Source organism: Bidens hawaiensis, unplaced genomic scaffold, assembly GCF_021521415.1.
Source record: "Bidens hawaiensis isolate Kalapana, Puna unplaced genomic scaffold, B.hawaiensis_p1.1 tig00022502_1, whole genome shotgun sequence".
Classification (NCBI taxonomy): Eukaryota; Viridiplantae; Streptophyta; class Magnoliopsida; order Asterales; family Asteraceae; genus Bidens; species Bidens hawaiensis.
This window is the reverse complement of record NW_027493501.1, coordinates 59,742-83,698: the sequence shown is the minus strand read 5'-3', so window position 1 is coordinate 83,698 and position 23,957 is coordinate 59,742. Positions and strand designations below refer to the sequence as shown.

Below are 23,957 nucleotides of genomic sequence, written 5' to 3'. Positions count from 1 at the left end.
AATTCATGATGGAACAGATTGTATACCTTCTGAGACAATAGAGTCCCTGAGTAAAACTTCAAAAGATTGCAGCTGGGCGCCCAACTTTCTACCAAGGCTGACCATTTCTTTTAACTCCACTCTGATAAAATTTTCATTTAATTCTGTATAAGAGCACCCCGAACCAACATCAGCCATCATCACTTCTGCCTCCCTGTCGATAACCCTTTTCCCGCAACCAACCACTTGGGTAGTAGGATCTCCTTCCACCAGAACTTCATCTACGCTAACTTCCATCGGTTTTTCATAATTCATAGCTTCTTCAACTTGATTTTCCAACGAGGTGTTAAGGTCAATATGTTCCACTTGGTTTTCCACACAAACACCTGAATGATTATATCTGATTAGTAAATAACGAAGCCCCTGATGAGTTCTTAATACCCATTAGGTTAATGAATCTATCCAAATCGAATGGATCAGCATCAGTAGTGGGCTTAGACTTTTTTGGGTCTGGCTCAACAGGAGAGAACCTTGGAAAAGATTCAGGTTTTTTTTTATCTTTTATTCTTTCTTTCTTTCTTTTTTTTTTAAATGAGTACAAGAAAAAGAAAAGCTACCTCCTAAGAAACGCTTAGAAAACAAATAGATTTTGTATAACTGTGTCACTAGAATAATAACCCGTTTTACACACGGGTGGAAAACATATCAAGAAACAATATAAAATGTAAAAAACATATTCAATCAACACAAATATTTGACATAAGTTTTTTACCAGTAGTTATTACAAAAGATGTTAAACTATCTCTATAACATAAAAAGAATATACTTTTTAAATAAATAATTCAGTAAATAAGGAATAGTATAACATAAATGAACCATTATACCTGAAAAAAATAGAAAATCACATTAGTGACTGATTTTGTAATATTATTTGAAAAGTAAGCTTACAAATACTTACCAGGTTTAAACTTATATTTTCACCCTTGTAGATTTTTCATTCAAAAACCTTTTGAAACAAAAAATATCGGGTTTAAAAACCGTAGCTTGCATTCGATTCTCCTGTGATATTCGTCAATTTCGGGTCTTGTTTGTATTCGTTTTTGTATTTGTTTATTATGTAAACCGACCCGATTTGTAAACCGAAGCTTATGTTATAATCAAAATGATGGATTTATGTTACAATATTGTTTCACACTTGTTGGGTCTTGAAAACATCCTATTTTTATTTGTATTTTTATTTATTTATTATTTATTTATTTATATATATATATTTTTTTTGCTTTGTGTATTTGTCTTGATCCATTTTGCATGAAAACTCTTGTGTCTCACACCCATATTTGACCACCAACATTACCCTATATATACACCACCTTTCCTTTTCATTTTACCTTGCTACAACTCAAAAAAAAAAAAAAAAACTCTCTAAAACATCAAAGATTCAAGATTATCTTCTTAAGTGTTCTTGAAGGATTTTGGTCTTTCATCTTAATTAGTTTATGTAGCCTTATTAATACTTGTTTATGGTTGTGCAACATATATATAATATACACCCCTTGTTTACCTTTGGTAGTTACTTCTCTGATTCCGGTCGGCGAGGTTTCGGACCCCATAAGGCAAGGCTTCATGGAGGACTTCGTGTCCTTGATATATATACATCTATATAACTTGTTCATACATATTAATCTTGCTTATTTTAGTTTGTTGGTCATGTTTACAAGTTCCATGGTTATAGGTTTTTAAAAGTCTATGCTTCGGTTTAACCGTAAATAGCTCTAAACCGTAAACCGAACTTTGTTACTAGTTTTGTTTGTTTAAACATACTTAGTGTTAGATCTAAGTTTCTAAAATCATTTTTTACAAATTCTATGGTTATGGGTCTGTAGAATCTTACCTCGGTCTTAACCCGAAATACGATCCGAACCGCAAACCAAACTTTTGTTTAAAGACTTTATTGTTAACTTTTGGTATTTTTTTTTATTTGTACATTATTATACAAGTTCTTTAGTGTTTGGACATGTTGAAACCATCTATGAACTTGTTGTGAGATGGAAACCGAACCAAACCGATTCTTACTCGCTTAAGACACACAAGTGTGTTTTTTTAGCCATCAAGACTTGTATATTTATTTAAAAATAGTTACAAATTGATTTTTAAATATTTTATTAAGTACTTGGAAATGTTGGATCCAACTTGATCTCATAACAAAGTTTGTACCGACAAAACCGAACACTCGCTTAACGTGCGTTGTTAGTTCTAAAACAATGAAACTACATACTTGGTTAAGTCTTATTAAATTTTATTGAGTTATCTCATAACATTCAATATTTTGGAAAGTTGACTTTGGGTTTGACCAATTATCAAGACCCGAACCGAAAACCCGAACACTCGATAAAAAAAACCCGTTTTAGTATCTTTATTCCAAAGGGATTTGCATTCTTGCATTTTACCCACCTTATTACTTAACATAGGTTGAGTAAATATTAAGGTTAGATACTTTAACCCGGTTTCGAGCAAACTTACATTTTTAAAGGGTTATTATTATAAATTCTTAAATAGTCACATTTAAACCTTGAACTTTAATTATTTATATTTCTCAACATTTATTTGTTTAAAGACCTTCAAGACAACCTTTCTAAATTCAAGACTTCTTTTCTTTTTAGGCATTGTGCGTTAAACTCGTCGTTCCGACAAATCTCCAAATTATCATCTTTCAAGTTTACCACTTGAAGGTGAGTACTTCATACCCCATTTTCCATCTTTTATTTTGGGGGTGACATTTCATACTTATTCAACAAAATGCTTTATATTTGAATCTTAAACCACAAACGTAGTTGTATACTTTACCTAAATAATTGCTCGATTTGGTGTTCTATGCTTATATGCCTATGTGTTTATCGCTTTTGGTTGGTGGAACTATAAAATCCTAGACTATTTGGCATCCCCTTATAGCAAGGTGTCGTTAACGTAATGCAATTAACGATAACTATAAAATCCTAGACTATTTGGCATCCCTTTATAGCTAGGTGTCGCTAATGTGTTTAACGATATCTATTTATCCAAATTACCACTTTTATTTATCGTTTCGTATGCAAGTTTTGTGGCTATCTTTATTATATACTAATATGATCAAACTTATGAATTGCTCACCGACCTTTGTGTTGACAAACTTTATTTTATGAAATATTGCAGGTTTGCATCTTGGTTGATTTATGATTGTGAAGAAAACGACATCAAAAACCTTAGGGTATTAGTAAAAATGAACAATATCAATTTGCCATATTTTGTGATATCTTGTTTATGGTTATTTTATGGATAATTTTTATGTGACATTTTCGATGTTGTGAAATGAAATGAGTTTATTAAATACTGTCACTTTAATTAGTGTCATGTGCTTATGGACAATCGTTACACCTCGGCATGTTCCGCCGCCTTTGGTCGGGGTGTGACATCTCCTGTCATGAAATAATAATAATAATAATAATAATAATAATAATAATAATAATAAGAAACATGTGTAGATAATTAATGAAAAGAGTAGTATAGAGAAAGGAACATATAAAACAATAAAAAACTTAGAGATTGATCCATGAGGACCATCTACATCAAGAAGTCCTCGTTTGGAGTGTTTGTTATTCTTGACGGTCCATACTCTCAAAACTCTAACCTTAACTGTGGATGGAGATGTTTTGAGAACATCAATTTCATCCAACATTGTAAAGCTTTGAACCTCCATTGTAATCTGTTTAAATCAAACGAAAAAAGACTTTACTGAAATAATTCGTTTAAATATAAAATTTATAATTAACAGTTGAAGAACTTATTTTGTAAAAGCTTCAAAGGCAGAAGATTGTTTTAATGTGGAGAATGCATCTATGAGCGGATGTTATATATACTACATATGGAGATGTTTATTTTTGATAAACACCGTAAGTTCAGAAACCGTTTTAATTAAATAATAAAGACAATAAATCGAATTCAATATAATGTAATATACATCCTATAAATAAAATCCTATAAATAAGCCTATAAATGCAACATATGATTTATAATAAAAATCTTGGGCTTGATTTTTGAAACTACCAAAAATTAGACATCTAACTATAATAATAAACCAATTTGACCTGTTGACTAATTTAGAAACCGTTTTAATTAACCCATTTTCGTTTTTTTATTTTTATTGAAATGTTTGCCGTGGATCCATCCCCTTAAAAAAAATTACTTGTGTGCATTTTATAAGATTGTTTTAATTGTTTTTTTATAAGATTGTTGTTGCAAGATTGTTTTAATTAAAAATAAAAATTTTGTAAGGTTGTGAATTTAAATCAATATATAACTAATTGATCAACTATATTAAAAAAGATTTTAGTTTCCAAAAATAACAGTTTAATGTTATCAAAAATTAATTGTGAATATATGAAAAATAATTATATGAAAATGTGATGATGTGGAGTCCTATGTGGACATCCTAGATTAATGACGCATGGATAGAATTGAGTTGCTTTATTATATTAGTTAGATTATAACAATTAGATTTCTATCCATATATAATAAGCTTTTCAAATTTTAAATTGATAGGTCTTAAAAATAAATTAATATTAGTGAAACTTGAAAAAAGGCGTATTATGAACATAAATTCACAATATATAAACATAATTTTAAGTAACAAACATATTAAACATCATATCGATTAAACGATAATTTAAAAAAATCATACCTTTAAACCCTAAATAGATTAAAACATAAATCGATTAATAGGCATAGATTAAATATCAAATCTATTAACCATTAGTATAAAAAATCATGCAGTTAAACCCTAAATCCAATAATAGTGAATCAATTTGATGATGTTCTTCACAAAAATCTATTGAATACTAAAATATAAATCATACCTGATAATTGCAAACGATGAACATATTTGGTGTTGTTTGGATTATGAAACCGACAAATCATGAAGAACCGGTTATAGATGAGTCGAAGAATCTAGTTACAAACGATGGGGAGCGTTATGATTTATGAACAAATCATGTGCCTTTTAAAAAAGAAACGATGAACAATTTAAACCATGTAAATTTAATAAGGTTTTAATTCTAACAATAATTAGAATAATTAATATCATAATTACATTAATAAGTTACAAAAATATAAAAGTCAATATCATTGATTAAAATTTTATTGTGAATATATGAAAATTAGATTTATGAAAGGTTAATGACATGAAGCCTATGTGGACAACCTAGGTGAAAGACATGTGGACAAAATTATGTTGCTTTAATATATTAGTTAGATTATATGCTCGTTAAATCAATTACTATTGTTTGAATAATATTATACCAAATAAAGGAATGCGTTAAATATAATAAACTAATATTTTAATTATTATAACACTTAGGTTCCTATCCATATATAATAAGATTTTCAAATTTTAAATTGATAGGTTATAAAAATAAATTAATATTAGTGAAACTTGGAAAACGACGTATTAGGAACAAAAAATCACAATATATAAACATAATTTTAAATAACAAACATATTAAACATCATATCTATTAACCGATAATTTAAAAAAATAATACCTTTAAACCTTAAATAGATTAAACATAAATCGATTAATAGGAATAGATTAAATATCAAATCTATTAATCGTTAGCATAAAAAATTGTGCAGTTTAAACCCTAAATCCAATAACAGTGAATCAAGTTGATGTTGTTCTTCACAAAAATCGATTAAGCACTAAAATATAAATCATACCTGATAATTGCAACCGATGAACATATTTGGTGTTGTTTGGATTATGAAACCGATAAATCATGAAGATCCGGCTACAGATGAGGCGAAGAATCTGGTTACAAATGATGGGGAGCGTTATGATTTTTGAACGAAGCATGTGCCTTTTAAAGAAGAAATGATGAAGAATTTAAACCTAGTAAATTTAATAAGTTTTATAATTCTATCAATAATTAGAATAATTAATATCATAATTACATTAATAAGTTATAAAAATATAAAAGTCAATATCATTGATTAAAATTTTATTGTGAATATGTGGAAATTAGATTTATGGAAGGTTGATGACATGGAAGCCTATGTGGACAACCTAAGTGAAGGACGTGTGGACAAAATGTGGTGCTTTAATATATTAGTTAGATTAGATATTGAAACAAACACATGTCTAATGATTGGGAAAATTCCCAAAATAGCCCATTTTAGTGAGAGAAGTCCCATTTTAGCCCCTTTTTATTTAAAATCTTTTATAATTTGGACTTGCAAGACGCTTTGGGAAAAGATAAAAATAAAGAGGGAGTAGGCCAAATTTCGAAAGAAAGTTAGGTAAACGACGAGATTTGGGGAAATAATGTTGTGCAAGTCCAAATTATTTTGTAATTTTGGAGCAAAAGTCCATATTTTTCCAAATCTTTTTTATTCAAAAAACCGTCTTGAGAGACTGTTTTTTTATGTTTCCTACCTTTCCCGTCCATATTTTCAAATTCTTAGAAAAATATATTTTTTACAATTATACCTCTTAACCACCACCACCAACTTGAACCTCCACCATCACGTCGGCTCCACCCCATCACCACCACCATCACCGACACCGACGCCGTCAGCCGCCAATTCCAAACCCTAATAAACATGATGGTGCCGATGATGACGGCGAACATGCGGCGAAGGAAGGTGACGCGCTGTTGATTGGCGGCTGGGTTGTTGGAGTAGTAAGGGTTTGATGAGATGTTGAAGTATGTGGGTGGTGGGTTTTGGGTCAGGTGGGCGGCATAAGCATAGGCGGTGCCGGGTGGGTAGCCATTGGAAGCGGGTGGAGTTGGGTAGCCGGTGACGGGGCGGGTCGGATCCACCATTGGAGATGATAGGTTGCGGTGGAGGATGGATAACCAAACCAGGTTGGTCGTTGCCTTCCTCCTAAACCTCCTTCAATAACCCACCACCACCATGAAATGGTGGTGGCGGTTGACGGCGTCGGCGTCGGCGATGGTGGTGGTGGTTCAGGGGTATAACTGTAAAAAATATATTTTTCCAAGAAATTGAAAATATGAACGGGAAAGGTAGAAAACATAAAAAAACAGTCTCTCAAGACGGTTTTTTTGAGTAAAAATGTTTTTGAAAAATTTGAACTTTTGCTCCAAGATTACAAATAATTTGGACTTTACCGACATTATTTCCCCAATTCTAGTCTTTTACTTGACTTTCTTTCGAAATCTCGTCTTTATTTTTATTTTTTCCCAATACGTCTTGACAGTCCAAATTATAAAAGATTTTGAAGAAAAAAAGAACTATTTTTAGACTTCAATATCTAAAATGGGTTATTTTAGGAATTTTCCACTAATTATTACATATGGGTTCCGGTTGGTAAATCTCCGAATGACCAGTTTAAAAAAATATTATTTTGAAAGGTATGCATAAAAGCGTGACCTATCATAAACTAACATAAAGCAAATCCATACATACTATTCTGTCAACATTCGAAAAGTCTCCATCATAGAGAAGGCGTAATTACAAAAAGGCCCTTTGCGTAATCAAACTAATGTAAAACTCCTTTACTAAAATAATATAATCTATGATCTCTGATCTTTGTGATTATATCGATATATCTTTACTTCCATTAAATTGCTACAACATGATCACTCTCATCATCATTCTATGTACCACCATAATCAACAAAGCTTCTGGTGCTTCAACCATCAAAGTAGGTGATCAACTCAACCTCACTTCTAACCTTATTTCCCATAGTAACAACTTCACCTTAGGCTTTTTACCATTCCAGAAACAAACTACACTTATTTAGGAATATGGTACACATTAGATGAGAGTTTGTCCAGGAAAGTATGGGTAGCCAACCCCTCTACTCCGATCATATCAACTTCTACTGTCCTCATGATCGACCCGAACTCCGGGAACTTGATCATTTCCACTGAAGGAACAACTCTTGTAAACATTTCAGATAATCTATCCGGTTCTAGCTCAAACCTGACCGCAACGCTTCAAGACACCGGTGATTTCCAGCTGAAGAACGGATTATCTGGAAGAGTTTTGATTATCCAACTAATGTGCTTTTACCAGATATTCAAACGGGGCGTAACTGGAACTTGACTTCTTGGTTGTAAATGGGTTTTTTGAACAAAATTCAAACCGGATGGAACGGTGGACCGCCTAAAGGCTCGTTTAGTAGCTAAAGGTTTTCACCAACGTCCTGGACTCGATTATGTTGAAACATTTAGTCCGGTTATCAAACCCGCCACTCTTCGTCTCATTCTTTCCTTAGCCACTTCTCAAAGTTGGTTTGATAAACTTATTATTTGGCGCGTTTACTTTGAGCTGGGAGCCAAATGGAGAAAACTCTCAAGAGTAATGATTCGAAGACGAGGGCAGCCGTATTGGACCAGCGGAGATTTGAATAATCAAACATTTGATTTTATGATTGTGAACAGTCCATTTAGTCAATACTAGTACAATTTAAGTTATGTGTATAATAATGATGAAAAATATTTCAGTTATCATGGTTTCAATGGTGTTAAGCCCATGTGGATTTTTACTCCAGACGGCCGAGTTTTTGATGGTGAAAGTTCTGCAGCATGGAGCCCTGAATTTTGTTATGGGTATGATTCGGGTAATGGGTGTGTGGCGGGTACTAATTTGCCTCGGTGTAGGAGTGAAGATGATGAGTTTAGTAAAATCAACGGGGACTTTGATCCTACCTTGACTCAGAGTTCATATGATGGTAATTCTAGTTTAAGTGTTGGTGATTGTATGGTGACATGATGGAATGATTGCAGTTGTTTAGGATTTGTTACTAGTAGCAATGGAACTGGTTGTATTAGATGGACAGGAACCAAATCGGTTAATAACTTTTCGGTTAATCCACAAGGGAATTCAGTGACAAAGTATGTGCTTATTTCTCCAGATCCGAGCAGTGGTGAGTAATTCAGTTACTTGTTTGTTAAATTATTTTTTTTGAACGGCCAAGTTTATTGATAGAAAAAAGAAATCTAGCCTAGCAAGAAACTAGACTAGAAAAAAACATAACACCACCAGAGTTCATAGCATTGCAGATTACATAAATTCTCAAAACGAAAAGTAACACCAATTTTCCCAATTCAACTCGACTTGTTTACCCCTGTTCTTCACCCAAAGATAACTTTGTCTTTTAATGTCCTCCTTTATTCTACTCACAGAGGCCCGTTTTCTTTCAAAAAGAGTTTCGTTCCTTGCTTTCCATAAACACCAACACGTTGTGAGGATCACCGCTTGAATTGCTTTCTTTTTTGTCTTCTCTTGGCTGCTAGTATGATGGTTCTTGAGGAGTTCCCGGATCTTGAACGCGTACACCGGGTTGATTCCACACCAACTACTAACAAATTGCCAAATCACCAAGGCGAAATAACATGAAATTAATAAATGATTTACCGATTCCTTCTCGCCTTCACATAATGGACACCAATTTATTTCCTCAACCGCATTTCGTTTAAATAATTAGACATCACGCACTTTATTATTATTGATAGATAGCTTAAATGTGACATTAATCATAGATTCTTTGTACACAGGAAATGCTAGTGTCTTGATTTGGGCACCCATTGTTGCTGGCATTCTTCTACTTATCTTTTGCTTCGGTTTATTATGGTATTTTAAGAACAGAAAGCTTAAACGAGAAGGTATAGCAGTTGATACTGATGTTATATATCTGTCTACTTTTGAAGTTTATATCTGTTTCCCTTTTTAAGGAATCATTTGATTTTAGATGAGAGACAAAAGGATGATGATGACCGGCATTTGCTTGAACTAATGGATTCAAGTAATACTGAAAGAGGCGGTAGAAGAGGAAGTGATATGGTAATATACACCTTTGGTGATATAGTAACAGCCACAAATGATTTCGCAGATGAAAATAAGCTTGGACAGGGCGGTTTCGGGCCTGTCTATAAGGTATTTGTATTTTTTAACGCAAAACATTTTGACAAAGAAAAGATTTAATGTGGTTATGACGATAGGGGAAAGTTAGTGATGGACGAGTAGTTGCAATTAAAAGGCTTTCAAGAACATCGGGACAAGGGCTTGTGGAATTCAAGAATGAACTCGTACTTATTACCAAACTTCAACATACAAATCTTGTTCGAGTTCTAGGGTGTTGTATTCATGGAGAAGAAAAGATGTTGATTTAGGAGTACATGCCCAACAAGAGTTTAGATTTCTTTCTCTTTGGTAAGAAATATATCAAACTACATGTCTATTATTGGTTTGTTTTATCTAAGTTGTTAAATTAAACGACTGAATATATAGATGAAACCAGGAGGGCAATACTAGACTGGCCAAAAAGATGGAACATCATTGAAGGAATTGCTTAAGGATTGCTTTACCTACATAAATACTCGAGAATGCGCGTTATACATCAAGACCTTAAAGCTAGTAATGTTTTGCTAGATGAAAACATGAACCCCAAGATAGCTAATTTTGGTATGGTACGAATTTTCAGACAAGACGAGACTGAAGCGATGACCGATAGGGTAGTTGGTACATAGTAGGAACAAAACTCACTCTTTCAAAATTAAAGTTCTAATTAAATTTTGCCTACTTTAATTTGGTTACATTATGCAGTGGTTACATGTCTCTTGAGTATGCAATGGACGGGACTTTCTCAGTGAAATCCGATGTCTTCAGTTTTGGAGTCTTAATTTTGGAAATCGTGAGCGGAAGAAGAAATACAAACATCACTCATCTTGACAAAACGGTCAACCTTATTGGATATGCAAGTCTTGTTTTACTCCAAAAGTCAAACTGCTGCATGAATAACTAACTTTTGAATGATTTTAATTAGGCATGGGAGCTGCGGCAACAAGGGGATGCATTACAATTGCAGGATCCAACAGTTGGTGATAGTTGTGCTGTACACCAATTGTTGAGGACTATTCATGTCGCACTTCTTTGCGTACAAGAAAATGCAGTGGACAGACCAGAAATGTTGGAAGTGATATCTATGCTTACTAATGATACTATGCTGTTACCTGTCCCGAAACGACCAGCGTTCTTTTTTGGTACAAATGTGTCTAATTCAACCTTAGTTGATGGGAATATAGAGTGCGGCTCTGTAAACAATGTAACTATTACACAAATGGAGGCTCGATAGCATATTAAAGTGCTGTAAAAAAAATATAGTGGTAGACATTGTAGCTTCACGTGTATTAAACAGCTTCGGTTGGATCATGTTAGTTTGGCTTTTTTGTGAAGTTTTCAGTTGGACTAAAAGTCTAAAACCAACGAAATTACTAGGGGGACAACTGTGACGGATTCAAGAATTATCGGTGGGCAAAAATTAGGCCGTGCCTAAATAGACAGGACAAAAGATTGAGTCACGATTTATGGATCATAACGTATGAAAGGTTATGCAATATGCTCTTTTAGTATAAAGTGCCCCGGGGGGGGGGGGGGGGCGGGGGTGCTTGGCGAAGATGGGCGGCATGGGGGAGGTGTGGTGGGGCCATGTGTTTTTTTCTTCCTAAATCTCTCACACAAAAACACACACACACACATAATAGGACGGTAATGGGGTTTTAAACCGTAACGGCAAAACCCCTCCACAATGAACGGTCTAAAAAATCAAAAACTATATGCCGTGAGTGGAATTGTGAGGGCCTAATTTTATAAAAGTATTTAACCTTAAAATTTTGGGTTTCAATCCTTTTGGATGAATGAATTCATGAATTTAGTTGCAGCCTATGAGATACGATTTGTGAAACCTATTTATTTAAACAAGTCAAATAAGTTATTCAATTATGGTAAAACCTAGCATTGTCGGTCCTAGCCCGGATGTTGCAATGGTGAGTTGACGTGAATTGTCGATATTGATTTGTTCATTATGATATCAAAACTAAAAAAAAAAAACCATTAAAAAGCATAAAAGTTGGCGTAGCTCAGTAGCGTGGCACCATTTGGCCCGATGGAAGCTCTCACGACACCAAACTTCATATTTGAGATCTATAGTAATAATTAAGTTGTAAACAGGCCCAGCTGAGCCCCAACTCCTTCGTTTAACATATGCGAGCTCCAACATAGCTTATTTCGAACTCTAATTCTAAAAATCAAGTTTGTCTGTTTAGTAATTTTTCAAGTTGTTCATTATTCATATATTAACTTATTTGTATTTATTTATAATTATTTTTTGTATCTTAAATATATATAAACGAAACCTCTCTATTTTTTTTTTCAAGTCACCAGATTGCTTTATTTATAAATGTTAGTTTCTAAGTATTTGATCCGAATTCACGGGTATGGCTCACCAAACCCAGATAGCCATTAAACGAGTTATAACATCTCATTATATTAAAAATTAATCTCACCAAATATTTGATATGAAAATCCTATAAAATAGGGATATACTAAAAATTAATATCCAATTTTTTTTAAAAAAATATATTATTTATAATTATGAAACAATTTTATAGTAAAAAAAATAAGTAGGTCATGTGTCTCATCAAACCCAGATAACTTTTAAACGGGTTATAACATCTCATTTATTTGTGAAACTCTTTCATCGTCAAACCCTAAGTATACTATTAATTTCCTTACAATAAATAAAATTAGAATACAAAAAAATATATAAATATTATAAACGTAAAATGTAAAACAAACCCCGTAATCAAACCCTAATTTAATTTCTTAATATGAATTTAGTTACATTAAATATTCTTATTTCTTTTAAGTTTAACTTAAATGAAAAGTTTCACAAAATAATATCTATCTAAATTATAACAAATGAACATAAACGAATAAATATAAAAATTAAGTATATAATTCATTCAACGCTTTATTAAGAAATGAACATAACACAACATAAATTAATCAAGAAAGGTTAAAGTATATTATTAACTTCTTACAATAAATAAACTAAAATCCAAAAAAATACATTCATAATATTAGAAACGAAAATTTTAAACAACCCCGTAATACGGGGTGATAAAAACTAGTATTAGATATATGTAAACGGAACTTTTAAAAACTTTCTAATTGCTTCTTACATTCTCTCAAGTCACAAGATTGTTTTATTTGTAAATGGAAGCTTCTCATGCATTTGACCCGAATTCACGGGTATGGGTCTCACCAAACCCAAATAGCCCTTAAACGGGTTATAACATCTAGTTAGATAAAAAAGTAATCTCAATATTTGATATGAAAATCCTATAAAATAGGGATATATATTAAAATTAATATCCATTTTTTTAAAAATGGATTGTTTATAATGAAGAAACAACTTTATAGCAAAAAAAATATGCGGGTCATGGGTTTCACCAAACCTAGATGGCTAGATGGCTTTTAAACCGGGTTATAACATATCATTTATTTACGAAACTCTTTTATCATTAAATCTTAAGTATATTCTTAAATTTTTTATAACAAATAAAATTAAAATCCAAAAATTTTATATAAATATTAGAAAAGAATTACGTAAAACTTATAACATAATAAAATTATTTACTTATCCTGGTGGCAGTATAATATATTTCGAACTCTCTCTTTGATAACTCGTTTTGACATAAAAAAATATGTTTCGATGCTTCATCTTTTCTCAAATATTTTGCTATAAAAACTAGAAAGCCTCTTCATTTCACAATCTCCATGTTCCGTTCGTCATACCTTCTTCTCGGTGCATCATTTGCTTGTTAATCGTTGAATAATAATCTCTCTCAGCAGGTTGGTTGTTCACGAACCCTGAGCTGACTTTAATGGACCCTTTTCGTCTTTTTGGTTAATTGCCTTGATTATCTGGAATTTAAGGTTTATATATGCAGGTATTAGAAAGCATTATTGTCTTTGTGGGTGCGCCATAACCTGTTTGATAAAATGCCTAAGTGAAAGTGAGCTTTGGCCTTTGCTTTTTTCTTGCGTGGTTTAATTTTAATTGAAGCTACTTCGGCTTATTTAATTGGGTTTCGGGTCGGGTTTTGAAGGTTGGATATATAACCTGAGCATTCGAGTTAAATGGTTCACGGGTTTATTGTAATTCGGGTTCCGGCTCTTGAACCTTGGTGTATAATTGTAATGCTAACTCAAAACTTGTATATTATCTGTGTTCTATGACTAGAATTAGTTAGTTTATAAAGTTTTAAAAGATATTTAAATTAGTAATTTATGTTTGATCAAACAGCCTATCTACATCATCCGTGTCTAACTTTAAGGATTGTGTTTTTGCAGGCTGAAAATGGTCAATTTGGTTCGATTTCGTGTTAGTGATACGCGATTAGAGTCCTCAATAATACCAACCTTAGCAGCAGCTGTTAGAATAATTAGACATTATCATTTCAACACGAACCAAACTCTAAACACTCCAGGCCCATTTGCTTCAGCTCAGAGTGCTGCCCAAAACATTGTGGCTGTTTTCTGGGACTTGGACAACAAACCTCCAAGATCCGTATCTCCGTTTGACGCTGCCATTAGGCTGAAAAAGGCTGCTGAATCATTTGGGCCTGTTCGGTACAAGATAGCCTATGCTAATCAACATTCATTTGGTTATGTCCCACCCGTGATTCGGGAACATAGGAGAGATAGGAGAACGTTAAACCAGCTGGAAAATAAGGGTATCGTTAAACCAGTAGATCCATACATATGTCGTGTGTGTGGGAGGAAGTTTTATAATAATGAAAAGCTTATTAACCATTTTAAGCAAATTCATGAGCGTGAACACCAGAAACGAGTGAGCCAGATCGAGTTAGCTAAAGGTAGTCAAAGGGTGAAATTAGTTGGAAAATACTCCATGAAAATGGAAAAGTATAATAATGCTGCAAGAGATATTTTAACTCCAAAAGTTGGGTATGGATTGGGAGATGAGTTGAAACGGGCCGGATATTGGGTTAGTGTGGTTTCAAATAAACCGCAAGCTGCAAATGTGGCATTGAGAAACCACATGGTGGATATGATGGATAGGAGGCAGATGGAGTGCTTGATACTTGTGTCGGATGATTCTGGTTTTGTGGAGGTTATAAAGGAAGCAAGAATGAGATGCTTGAAAACAGTGGTTGTGGGTGATAGTAATGAGGGGGCACTTAAGAGGGCTTCTGATGCTGCGTTTTCATGGCAAGAGATTATTTCGGGAAAGGCTAAAAAGGAAGCGGTATCTGTTATGGGGCGGTTGAAAGATCGTGATATTTTGAAAAGGTTGGAGTGGACATATAGTTATAAAAGGGAGAGGGAGCTATATGGTTCATGTTCTGAGGATAATGATGATCTGGATGTGAGTAACTTAGTTCCTGATGAAATTAAATCGGATCAAAGCCGAGCTTGGTGGAAACTTGAGTCGGATTCAGATGCTGCTGCGTCTTCCTGATTGGTGGAAACTTGTTTTTGTGAAGCTAGTAGCTTTTTATAATTGGTTATTTGTATGTGACTGTAATAACCACTAGAAGCTGAATAGATACTGAATTCTCTTAACAACGTTAATGCCGGCCAACAGACAGGTTGTTAATCATGGGAATAGTCAGGTACGCTCTTAAAACACAATTTGAATTTTATATTATAACACGAGTAAATGGTGTAGCCTTAATTTGTTTTCCTGTTCCATTTAAAGCTTGTTACCTAATTTATTGTTCATTTCTGCACGTGTTGTTTGGCACCCTCTCTTTTGTATATAAACCCACATTAGTTTCTGTTTTAGCAAGGTTGGTAACTTATTATCTTAGATGTATGTAGGTTGTCTTATGTGGTTTGCAAAATATCACATTTACATTAATATTTTATTATTTTTTATAATAGAAAACAAACTCAACTCACCCATGATTTCATAGACTCAAAATCATAGGCATAAAGGTTGTAGCACTTGATTAGTACCACTAGGCCATATTATGCATGTAAAAAAGGTCCATTTGTGGAAAATTTAATGCGACTTGTCAGCTTTTGTGTGATGTTGCAATTAAGAAAGATGAAAAGAAATGAAAGAAACAGATCAGTTGAAGAGGAGAAATGAAGATAGTTGCAACTAACTGTTGTGCATTATATAGGGTACTAGAACTGAACAGAATGTATAATCTACTGATGCATAGATAATAGAAAAGTACAAGTAGAAACACCGCTTACCAATCGAACATGTCTAAGACTTCAATATAACCATTACAACATCTAAAAGTCAAACGTAAGTTGTGAAAAATATATAGAGATTCTTGCATTAACACTGAGGTGAACATAGTAGTAAACAGTTAAAAACATGTTGTGCTGATTGCGGAAAGCCACCAGAATCAGCTGGCTGTGATCTCAGAAACCTTCGTGTTAAACAAAGAATGAATGATAAAATCAATCCTCCATTTGTGTAATGGATGTATTATTTACAGAGCTGTCCTCTGTCTTCCGGTCAACTAAACTCCGACACAGTTCTGCCAAAAAAGAATGCTGGTTGTTTTGGGACAGGTAACAACATAGTATCGTTAGTAAGCATAGATATCACCTCTGACATTTCCAGTCTCTCCGTGGCGTTTAATTGCACACAAAGAAATGAAACATGAATAGTTCTCAACAATTGGTGTACAACACAACTATCACCAAGTGCTGGATCTTGCAATTGCAATGTGTCTCCTTTTCGCCACAGCTCCCATGCCTAAACTCATCCAAAATTAATTAATCATGCTGCATTTGACTTCTGGGATCAAAGGGATTACTTTTCAAATAAGATGAATTAGACTTCAAACTAGACTTACATGTCCGATAAGATTGACAGTCTTGTCAAAAAGAGAGTGGCATGTGTTTCTTTTTCCGCTCACAATTTCCAAGATTAGGACTCCAAAACTGTAGACATTAGACTTCACCGAGATGTACCCGTCTATTGACTCAGGAGATATGTAACCACTGCATAGTGTAACTGAGTTAAGAGTTGGCAAAATTTAATCAAGTGTAAGCAGGTTACAGAAAGAGTGAGTTCATACAATGTACCAACCACCCTTTGGGTCATTGCTTCAGTCTCATCTTGTTTGAAAATTCTTGCCGTACCAAAATCAGAAATCTTAGGGTTCATACTTTCATCTAGCAAAACGTTACTAGCTTTAAGATCTCTATGGATAACGTGCATTCTCGAGTATTTATGCAAGTAAAGCAAGCCTTGAGCAATTCCTTCAATGATGTTCCATCGTTTTGGCCAGTCTAGTTGTGCCCTCTTGGTTTCATCTATTCAATCGATTTAACAATTTAGATAAAGCAAACTAGTATCTAATATCAAACCATCATAGACATGTAGATTCATATATTTCTTACCAAAGAGAAAGAAATCTAAGCTCTTGTTGGGCATGTACTCATAAATTAACATCTTTTCTTCTTTATGAATACAACAACCAAGAACTCGAACGAGATTTGTATGCTGAAGTTTGGCAATAAGTATAAGTTCATTCTTGAACTCCACAAGTCCCTGTCCTGATGTTATCGAAAGCCTTTTGATTGCAACTTCTCGTTCATCGCTAAGTTTCCCCTTTTGCCATAATTAGCAAATTTAATCACGCTTTTGTGACAGAATTACTAGCAGTTCTAAATACACGGGTCATATGAAAATATACGAATACCTTATAAACAGGTCCAAAACCACCATGTCCAAGCTTATTTTCATTTGAGAAATTATTCGTCGCTGTTACTATAGTAGAAAAACTGAAAACTACAATATCACTACCTTTTCTGCCATCCTTTTCATCATCATTTGAACCCATCAGTTCAAGCAAGTGCCTTTCGTCATCGTACTTTTGTCTCTCTTCTATAATCAAAACCATGCCTTAGAACGTGAAATGGATACTATAAATACTACATCAATATCTACTGCTATAGTGCTATACCTTCTTGTTTAAGCTTTCTGTTCCTATACCACAGTAGACCGAAGCAAAAGAGAAGTAGAAAATTGCCAGAAACAACGGGCCCCCAAATCAAGGCATGTCCTGTGCGCAATGTCTTGGTTAGACCCAATTTAGCTCTATTCAAGCGTCTTTGTTTTATTTTTTTAAGTTTCGATTTCTCTCATCATACTTTAAATAATATTAATCTATTACCTATTTAGTTATCATTTAAATTTTCTTTTCTCTAATAACTTTTCTTCATAATTTTTTAAAAGTTCTAAATTCAAAACTGTGTTTAATTTTTGTTCTCTCAACATTCTGATATAAATTTATAGGAGAACGAAGTTGTATTCAAATAAAGTATTTTTGGGTACGGTAAACTATGGATTGGCAATTTTTATCGAGCATCATTACATACAAGCCGAACAACATTCTGGTACAAGTATGCAATTTTATGTTTTTCGGTTTTGATACAAATAGGTTTTGGCAATTTTCAGTATTCTTGCGCTACCGTAACCAAACTTGTGTTGTATCGTCATAATCGGTACAGTTATTTTTCCACGACAAATTCAGCTTTATCTTTTTGTTGTACATGGGTGCTTTTTCGCAAGAAACACAAGTGTTACTAGTTTAAGATGGTTATTAGTAATAAGAACGTGGACGATATCTATTGAATCTAGAACATAGACAATATGAAGAAACAACATGACAGAATCAGCCACGTGTATTTTACCTTTGTTAAGAGAATCAAGCCTCATTTCCTGTGCACCACGTCTTGCATTAGATCTTGTCACCAGATCCTCTAGTAAAGTTTAATGCACGTCATAATTTAGCTCGTATTACTTCCACATTTAAGCTTGTGATCAATAACAGTAACAAAAATAGTAGTAGCAGTAACAATAATAAGAATAATAATAATAATAATAATAATAATAATAATAATAATAATAATAATAATAATGTTGTAACACCAATATGAATCTAGAACATAGACAATATGAATGATAGAAATACAAGACAATTAACCAACAAATGACTGACTCAGTCATGATTATTTTACCTTTAACCAGCACATACTTTTGATCAGAGGTCCCTTGTGGATTAATCGAAAACTTGGCTGATTTGGTTCCAATCCATTTATTACAACCAGCTCCAATGTCACGAGAGCTAAACGCTAAGCAATCACAATCATTCCAGCATCTCACCATACAGTCACTAAAGCTTAGGCTTGAGTTATCATCATGCGTAAACACACGCACGCCCTCAGTAAATTCCCAGTCAATGGGGTAAATATATCATCTCCACTTCTACACGGAGGCAAAGAGCCCGCCACACAGCCATTACCTGAATCATACCCATAACAGAACTCAGGGCTCCAAAATAATCGGCTATTAGCATCTAAAAGTTGGCCGTTTGCAGTCAAAATCCACATGGGGGTAAGACCATGATTGAGGCTATAATAATTGAAATATCTTTCGTCATTGTTATATTCATAACTGAGATTGTACCCACTCCATTTGTTCAGAAGCTTAGTAAACTCAAATGTTTGATGATTTAAATCCCCACTGGTCCAGTATGGCTTCCCCCGGTGTCGAATCATTAATCTCTGAGAATTTTCTCCACTTGGTTCCCAGCTCAAAGTAAAAGCACCCAAATCAGGGATTTCATCACTTAGCCAAGAAGTTAACTTCCAGTTACGGCCCGTTCTACGGTCTGACCCGAGTTTCATACCTGGTAAGAGTATGTTAGTAGGGTAATCAAAACTTCTCCAGAGAATTCGGTTGTCAACTTCATTCTTCAGCTGGAAGTCACCCGTGTCTTCAAGAGTTGCGGTCAGATAAGGACTAGGACCGGATTGATTGTCTGAGATACTTACAAGGGTTATATCTCCGGTGGCAATGATTATTTTTCCAGTGTCAGGGTCGATCATGAGGACGCTAGAACTTGATGTGATCGGAGTAGATGGGTTGGCCACCCACACTCTCGTGGAATACGTATCATCGGTGTACCAAATTCCTAAATAAGTGTAGTCTGTTTCTGGAACGGTAAAGAAGCCTAACGTGAATCTTCTACGAGGGGAAACAAGCTGAGAATTGAGGTTGAGTTGATCACCAACTTTGATAGTTGAAACAGCAAAGGCAGAAAAACAATTGAAACATAGAACAATGGAGATGATGAGACTGATCATATTGCAACAATTTAGCGAAACAAAAGATCGATACTGTTATGTTTATGAGGCTGAATTAGAACTCGGTATTTTGAATAATTCTAAGGTTGACTTTTGATGAGAGATACAGGAGTTGATTGAAGTCTTCAAACTCTTTTGGATTGATAGAAAAGGCCAAACTTCAAATGTATAATTTAAGTTTTAAGTTACAGGAGTTGGTTAAAACTTTTAACCATTTAGGACAAAAGTAGAGGGCCTATGCCCATAAGCATCTTATTGCGAGATTTTGACGAGTCGGATTTCCGGACAAATACATAGGTGGTTCGGCCTGTCTGTCATACCCGAATTCCATCAATCAGGTGTCAATTTCGCTACTTTAAGTAGTCCTTAATCTTTTCCTTTTTTAGCCTAAAACTTGTAAATAATTTGACATCATTTAAGCATCTATTTATAATTTTAATTTCAATAACTAATATACAATTTTGAATGTCAAAAGTTTGATTAACTAGCCAACTTTAATATTATTATTCTTTCCTTCGCTTGCATCAGACTTCTTTGATAATGATAGGTTAGACATGGGGTTTGACCATATATATACATTATGCAACTTCATGAAAAACACGCAAGTACAAGACTCTCACGTACTGTTATTGCTATTAGAAACTTATAATTTAAGCTATATGTTGGGTTAATCGAGTTGTTCATGGGTCGCAGGTCAGCGGGTCAAACGGGTCAGCAGGTTCCGGTCAAGAACTAAATGGTCCAGGGGCAAAAAGGGTCTTTAACCGTGCAACTGGACTTGAAATTTGTTGGAAGTTAGGTTTTTGTTTTGGTTTATTTAATAGTTTATTTAAGTTAGTTGTATGGAATTAGTGCTGCATGTTTGGTAAAATTAAAGAGTTATTCCTACCGGTTCTTTAGGATAGATATTAGTATTTTATTGTACTAATATTGTTTGTATAATCATGGTCAAGTTTACTAATTTGAAGTAAATTGATGTGTTACGTTAGTTAATTTCCAGTTAGTAAGTTTTTTGTGGTGAACATTTTGGCTAGGTTTCAGTTTTATTAATTTGGAAAACCTGGACTCAGAAATGTATAAAACTAGTTACTTTGGACAAAATTTTATCCATCCTTTAATATGAATAATCATTAACCACTATATATGCCATGTTTGTTAAATAGTTTTCTTTGTGATCATTTTCCCTTAATTAAATCAATATATGGCCATCATAAGTGATTTTATGACAATACCCTGCTCTCTTAACATGTCGCAAGACATGACAAACCACATAATATTCTAGATTAATGGTATCAAGTTGTATACATAGCAACAAAGAGAGAGATAAATTTATTAATAGTCAATAGAATTATTAAGTTCTTTTAAAAAAACATAATATCATAAAATGTATTTTATTGTTTTAAAATATTAAAAACTAGGGTTAGGTTATAATAGGAAGTATAGTTTTTGTAGAAAGGATAAGAAGTAATCTTGTCCATTGATTTTGAACATGGAGGGTTGAGATTAGTTTAGGGGGAAATCAAGTGTGAACATAAGGAGAAGGGTATAAAAGGAATAAGACATTTGTTGACTTTCTCTCTCCACATGCAAGGCACATGCCAAATTTCCCCATCATTTTTAAACGTCCATAACTTTTTTTTACTACGTTTTTATTGAAAAACAAATTCACCATAATAACGAGTGTCTTTTTATCTTTAATATGAGTACCATATTGTAATATAAAAATTAAAAAAAAAATTATTGGGTTTTTTAAAATTGTGTTTTATCAAATTGTGTTTTACAAAATTGTGTTATACAATAGTATTTTTCATTGTGTCATACAATTGTGTTTTTTTATTGTGTTTTTATCATTGTGTTTTTTTTTCATAGTGTTTTTTTCCATTGTGTTTTTCATAGTGTTTTCCATCGTGTTTTTTCGGACTTTTCCGGCGAGGTGGTGGCAGTGGGTGACGGGTGTGGTGGCGGTGGGCGGTGGAGTGGTAGTGGATGTAGGAGATGAGTGAAGATGTAAGTGGGTTTTATGTAAGTGGGTTTTTGAAATTAAGTTAAGTGGGTTTTGAGATTGAAGTAAGTGACTATTAATTGGAAATTTCCATTCGAGAAAGAAGCGAAGCTGACTCGACCTTGAACCTAGTCTTCTTCAGTTTAGCCCCGCTCTATTAGGTTTTGTATGGTCATACCATGTCTTTCATGAAAGATTTTAATTACCTTAAAATTCAAATGAAAGACATAGTGTCTGCCACTAACAACTTTGATGTTGCCATTTGCCAAGGTGATTGGGAGTGGTGGATTCGGGAGAGTGTATAAAGGAGAACTCCCATCTCCAAAGGGACAAAAGACTTTTGCTTTTAAGAAATTAGATCGCAGGCTAGGGCAAGGGAACATTGAGTTTTGGAAGGAGGTCATGATGCTTTCCAAATACAAACATGAAAATCTCATCTCCCTTATGCACTTTTGCATCGAGGGTGGTAAAATGATCCTTGTGTATGAGTATGCTTCTCGTGGGAGTCTTGATCGATATCTTAGTGATGCTAATGCCCTCACTTGGATCCAACGCTTGTAGGTATGTGTTGGGGCTGCACGTGGGTTACATTTCTTACATGATCCTAAGGGGACACAACAAAGACTACTTCACCGAGACATCAAAAGTGCCAACATTCTTTTGGATGAGAATTGGACACCAAAAGTTTCAGATTTTGGACCGTCAAAACTTGGCCCTGCTAACCATGCACACACATACCTTGTCTCACATGGCGTTGGCACACTTGGGTATTGTGATCCATTATATATGGAGTTGGGTTTCCTATCAAAAGAGTCCGATGTTTACTCTGTTGGTGTGGTGTTGTTTGAAATTTTGTGTGGTAGATTATGTTATGAGTATTGTAATCACGGGCACACTAACGTTTTCGTTCCTAAGTGGAGACAATGCTATGATGAGAAATTCTTCCAGGTCTAAGAGAACAAATGGGTCCAGGTTCTTTGAAATCATTTTCAGCCATTGCCTATCAATGTGTGAAGAAAACTCGTGAAGAGCGGCCAACGATGGCTAAGATCTTGAAAGTACTTGCATTTTTACTCGAACAATAATTAATTTTAGTTTCCTTTTCTTTTGACAGCTTCGAATATATGTTGCAAGTCTAAAACCAATTCTAAAAATGTTAATTGGAAGTTGAACATAAAGAATGGAGTTGACATAAAACATAATTACAGGAGATTTTTGAAAACAACAATAGAGAAAGGCCTAGCTTGAGGCTCAAAGGTGAAATGCATCAATCACTTGATGATGATCATCGCCTTATGTTTAAATCAAGGTCAGTTATGTTGAATAATGAATCTCAAACTAATCTTTGATTTCTGGTATTTTTTTGTTTAGTCCTGTTTTTTATTTTAGGAGTCGCTGAACATGTTTATGACTATATATAGTATGGTGAATAATAGATTTCATGACCAGGATGATAGCGATAACTCTCAATCACCACTTGTTAGTGACGGTGAAGAATCAGATGACTTAGAAGGTAACACATAATTTACTATCCCATAAATATTTGATGTAAAAGAATAGAAGGTGATGCGATGAACTTATTACGAGCAGAGCTGAAACTAATTTTGACATGTTAAACTAAAATGCACATAGTTGTGTTGATGGATCTGCATAATAGGCAAGTCTTTACCTAATTAAAAGTTTAACATACTTAGATCAGTTTTTGTTTCAGAAATGACGGATAGGGAATGGAGACAAGGGAAAAGACCAATGCAGAAGACGTTGTGGGGCTATTACAATAGTGACAAATGTCAAGAAGATCAATTTAAAATGTTTTTGGAATGAGTAAAGCGACACTTAATATGATCTGTGACGAACTTAGATTCTGCCCTCACTAAAAAAGCCACCATGATCTGTTGGGCGATTCCGGTTCGTCAGCAGGTTGCAGTCTGCTTATATCGTTTAGCAACTGGCAATCCTTTGCAAACAGTTTCAAATGTATTTGGGTTGC

The 23,957-nt window shown here is 33.9% G+C and overlaps 1 protein-coding gene and 2 pseudogenes across 2 annotated transcripts; 2 read left to right on the top strand and 1 right to left on the bottom strand.

Moving 5' to 3' along the window:
* Positions 1-7,609: 7,609 nt before the first annotated feature.
* On the top strand, positions 7,610-11,113 carry LOC143565654 (G-type lectin S-receptor-like serine/threonine-protein kinase CES101; annotated as a pseudogene).
* A 3,069-nt stretch (positions 11,114-14,182) lies between these two features.
* Positions 14,183-15,623, top strand: LOC143565645 (uncharacterized). The gene has a single exon (XM_077052550.1). The coding sequence runs from the start codon at positions 14,183-14,185 to the stop codon at positions 15,302-15,304; it is 1,122 nt and encodes a 373-aa protein (XP_076908665.1). The 3' UTR covers positions 15,305-15,623.
* A 640-nt stretch (positions 15,624-16,263) lies between these two features.
* LOC143565644 (G-type lectin S-receptor-like serine/threonine-protein kinase CES101) lies at positions 16,264-20,126 on the bottom strand (annotated as a pseudogene). The gene is made up of 8 exons (XR_013141110.1): positions 18,838-20,126; positions 18,511-18,579; positions 17,781-17,879; positions 17,517-17,698; positions 17,215-17,425; positions 16,890-17,127; positions 16,665-16,812; positions 16,264-16,564 (listed from the first exon to the last, which is right to left on the bottom strand). The product of XR_013141110.1 is annotated as a G-type lectin S-receptor-like serine/threonine-protein kinase CES101 (transcript).
* Positions 20,127-23,957: the final 3,831 nt, after the last annotated feature.

Excerpts from the sequence above, each read along its gene's own strand:
- LOC143565645 (XM_077052550.1), top strand. The coding sequence starts at position 14,183 with ATGGTCAATTTGGTTCGATTTCGTGTTAGTGATACGCGATTAGAGTCC.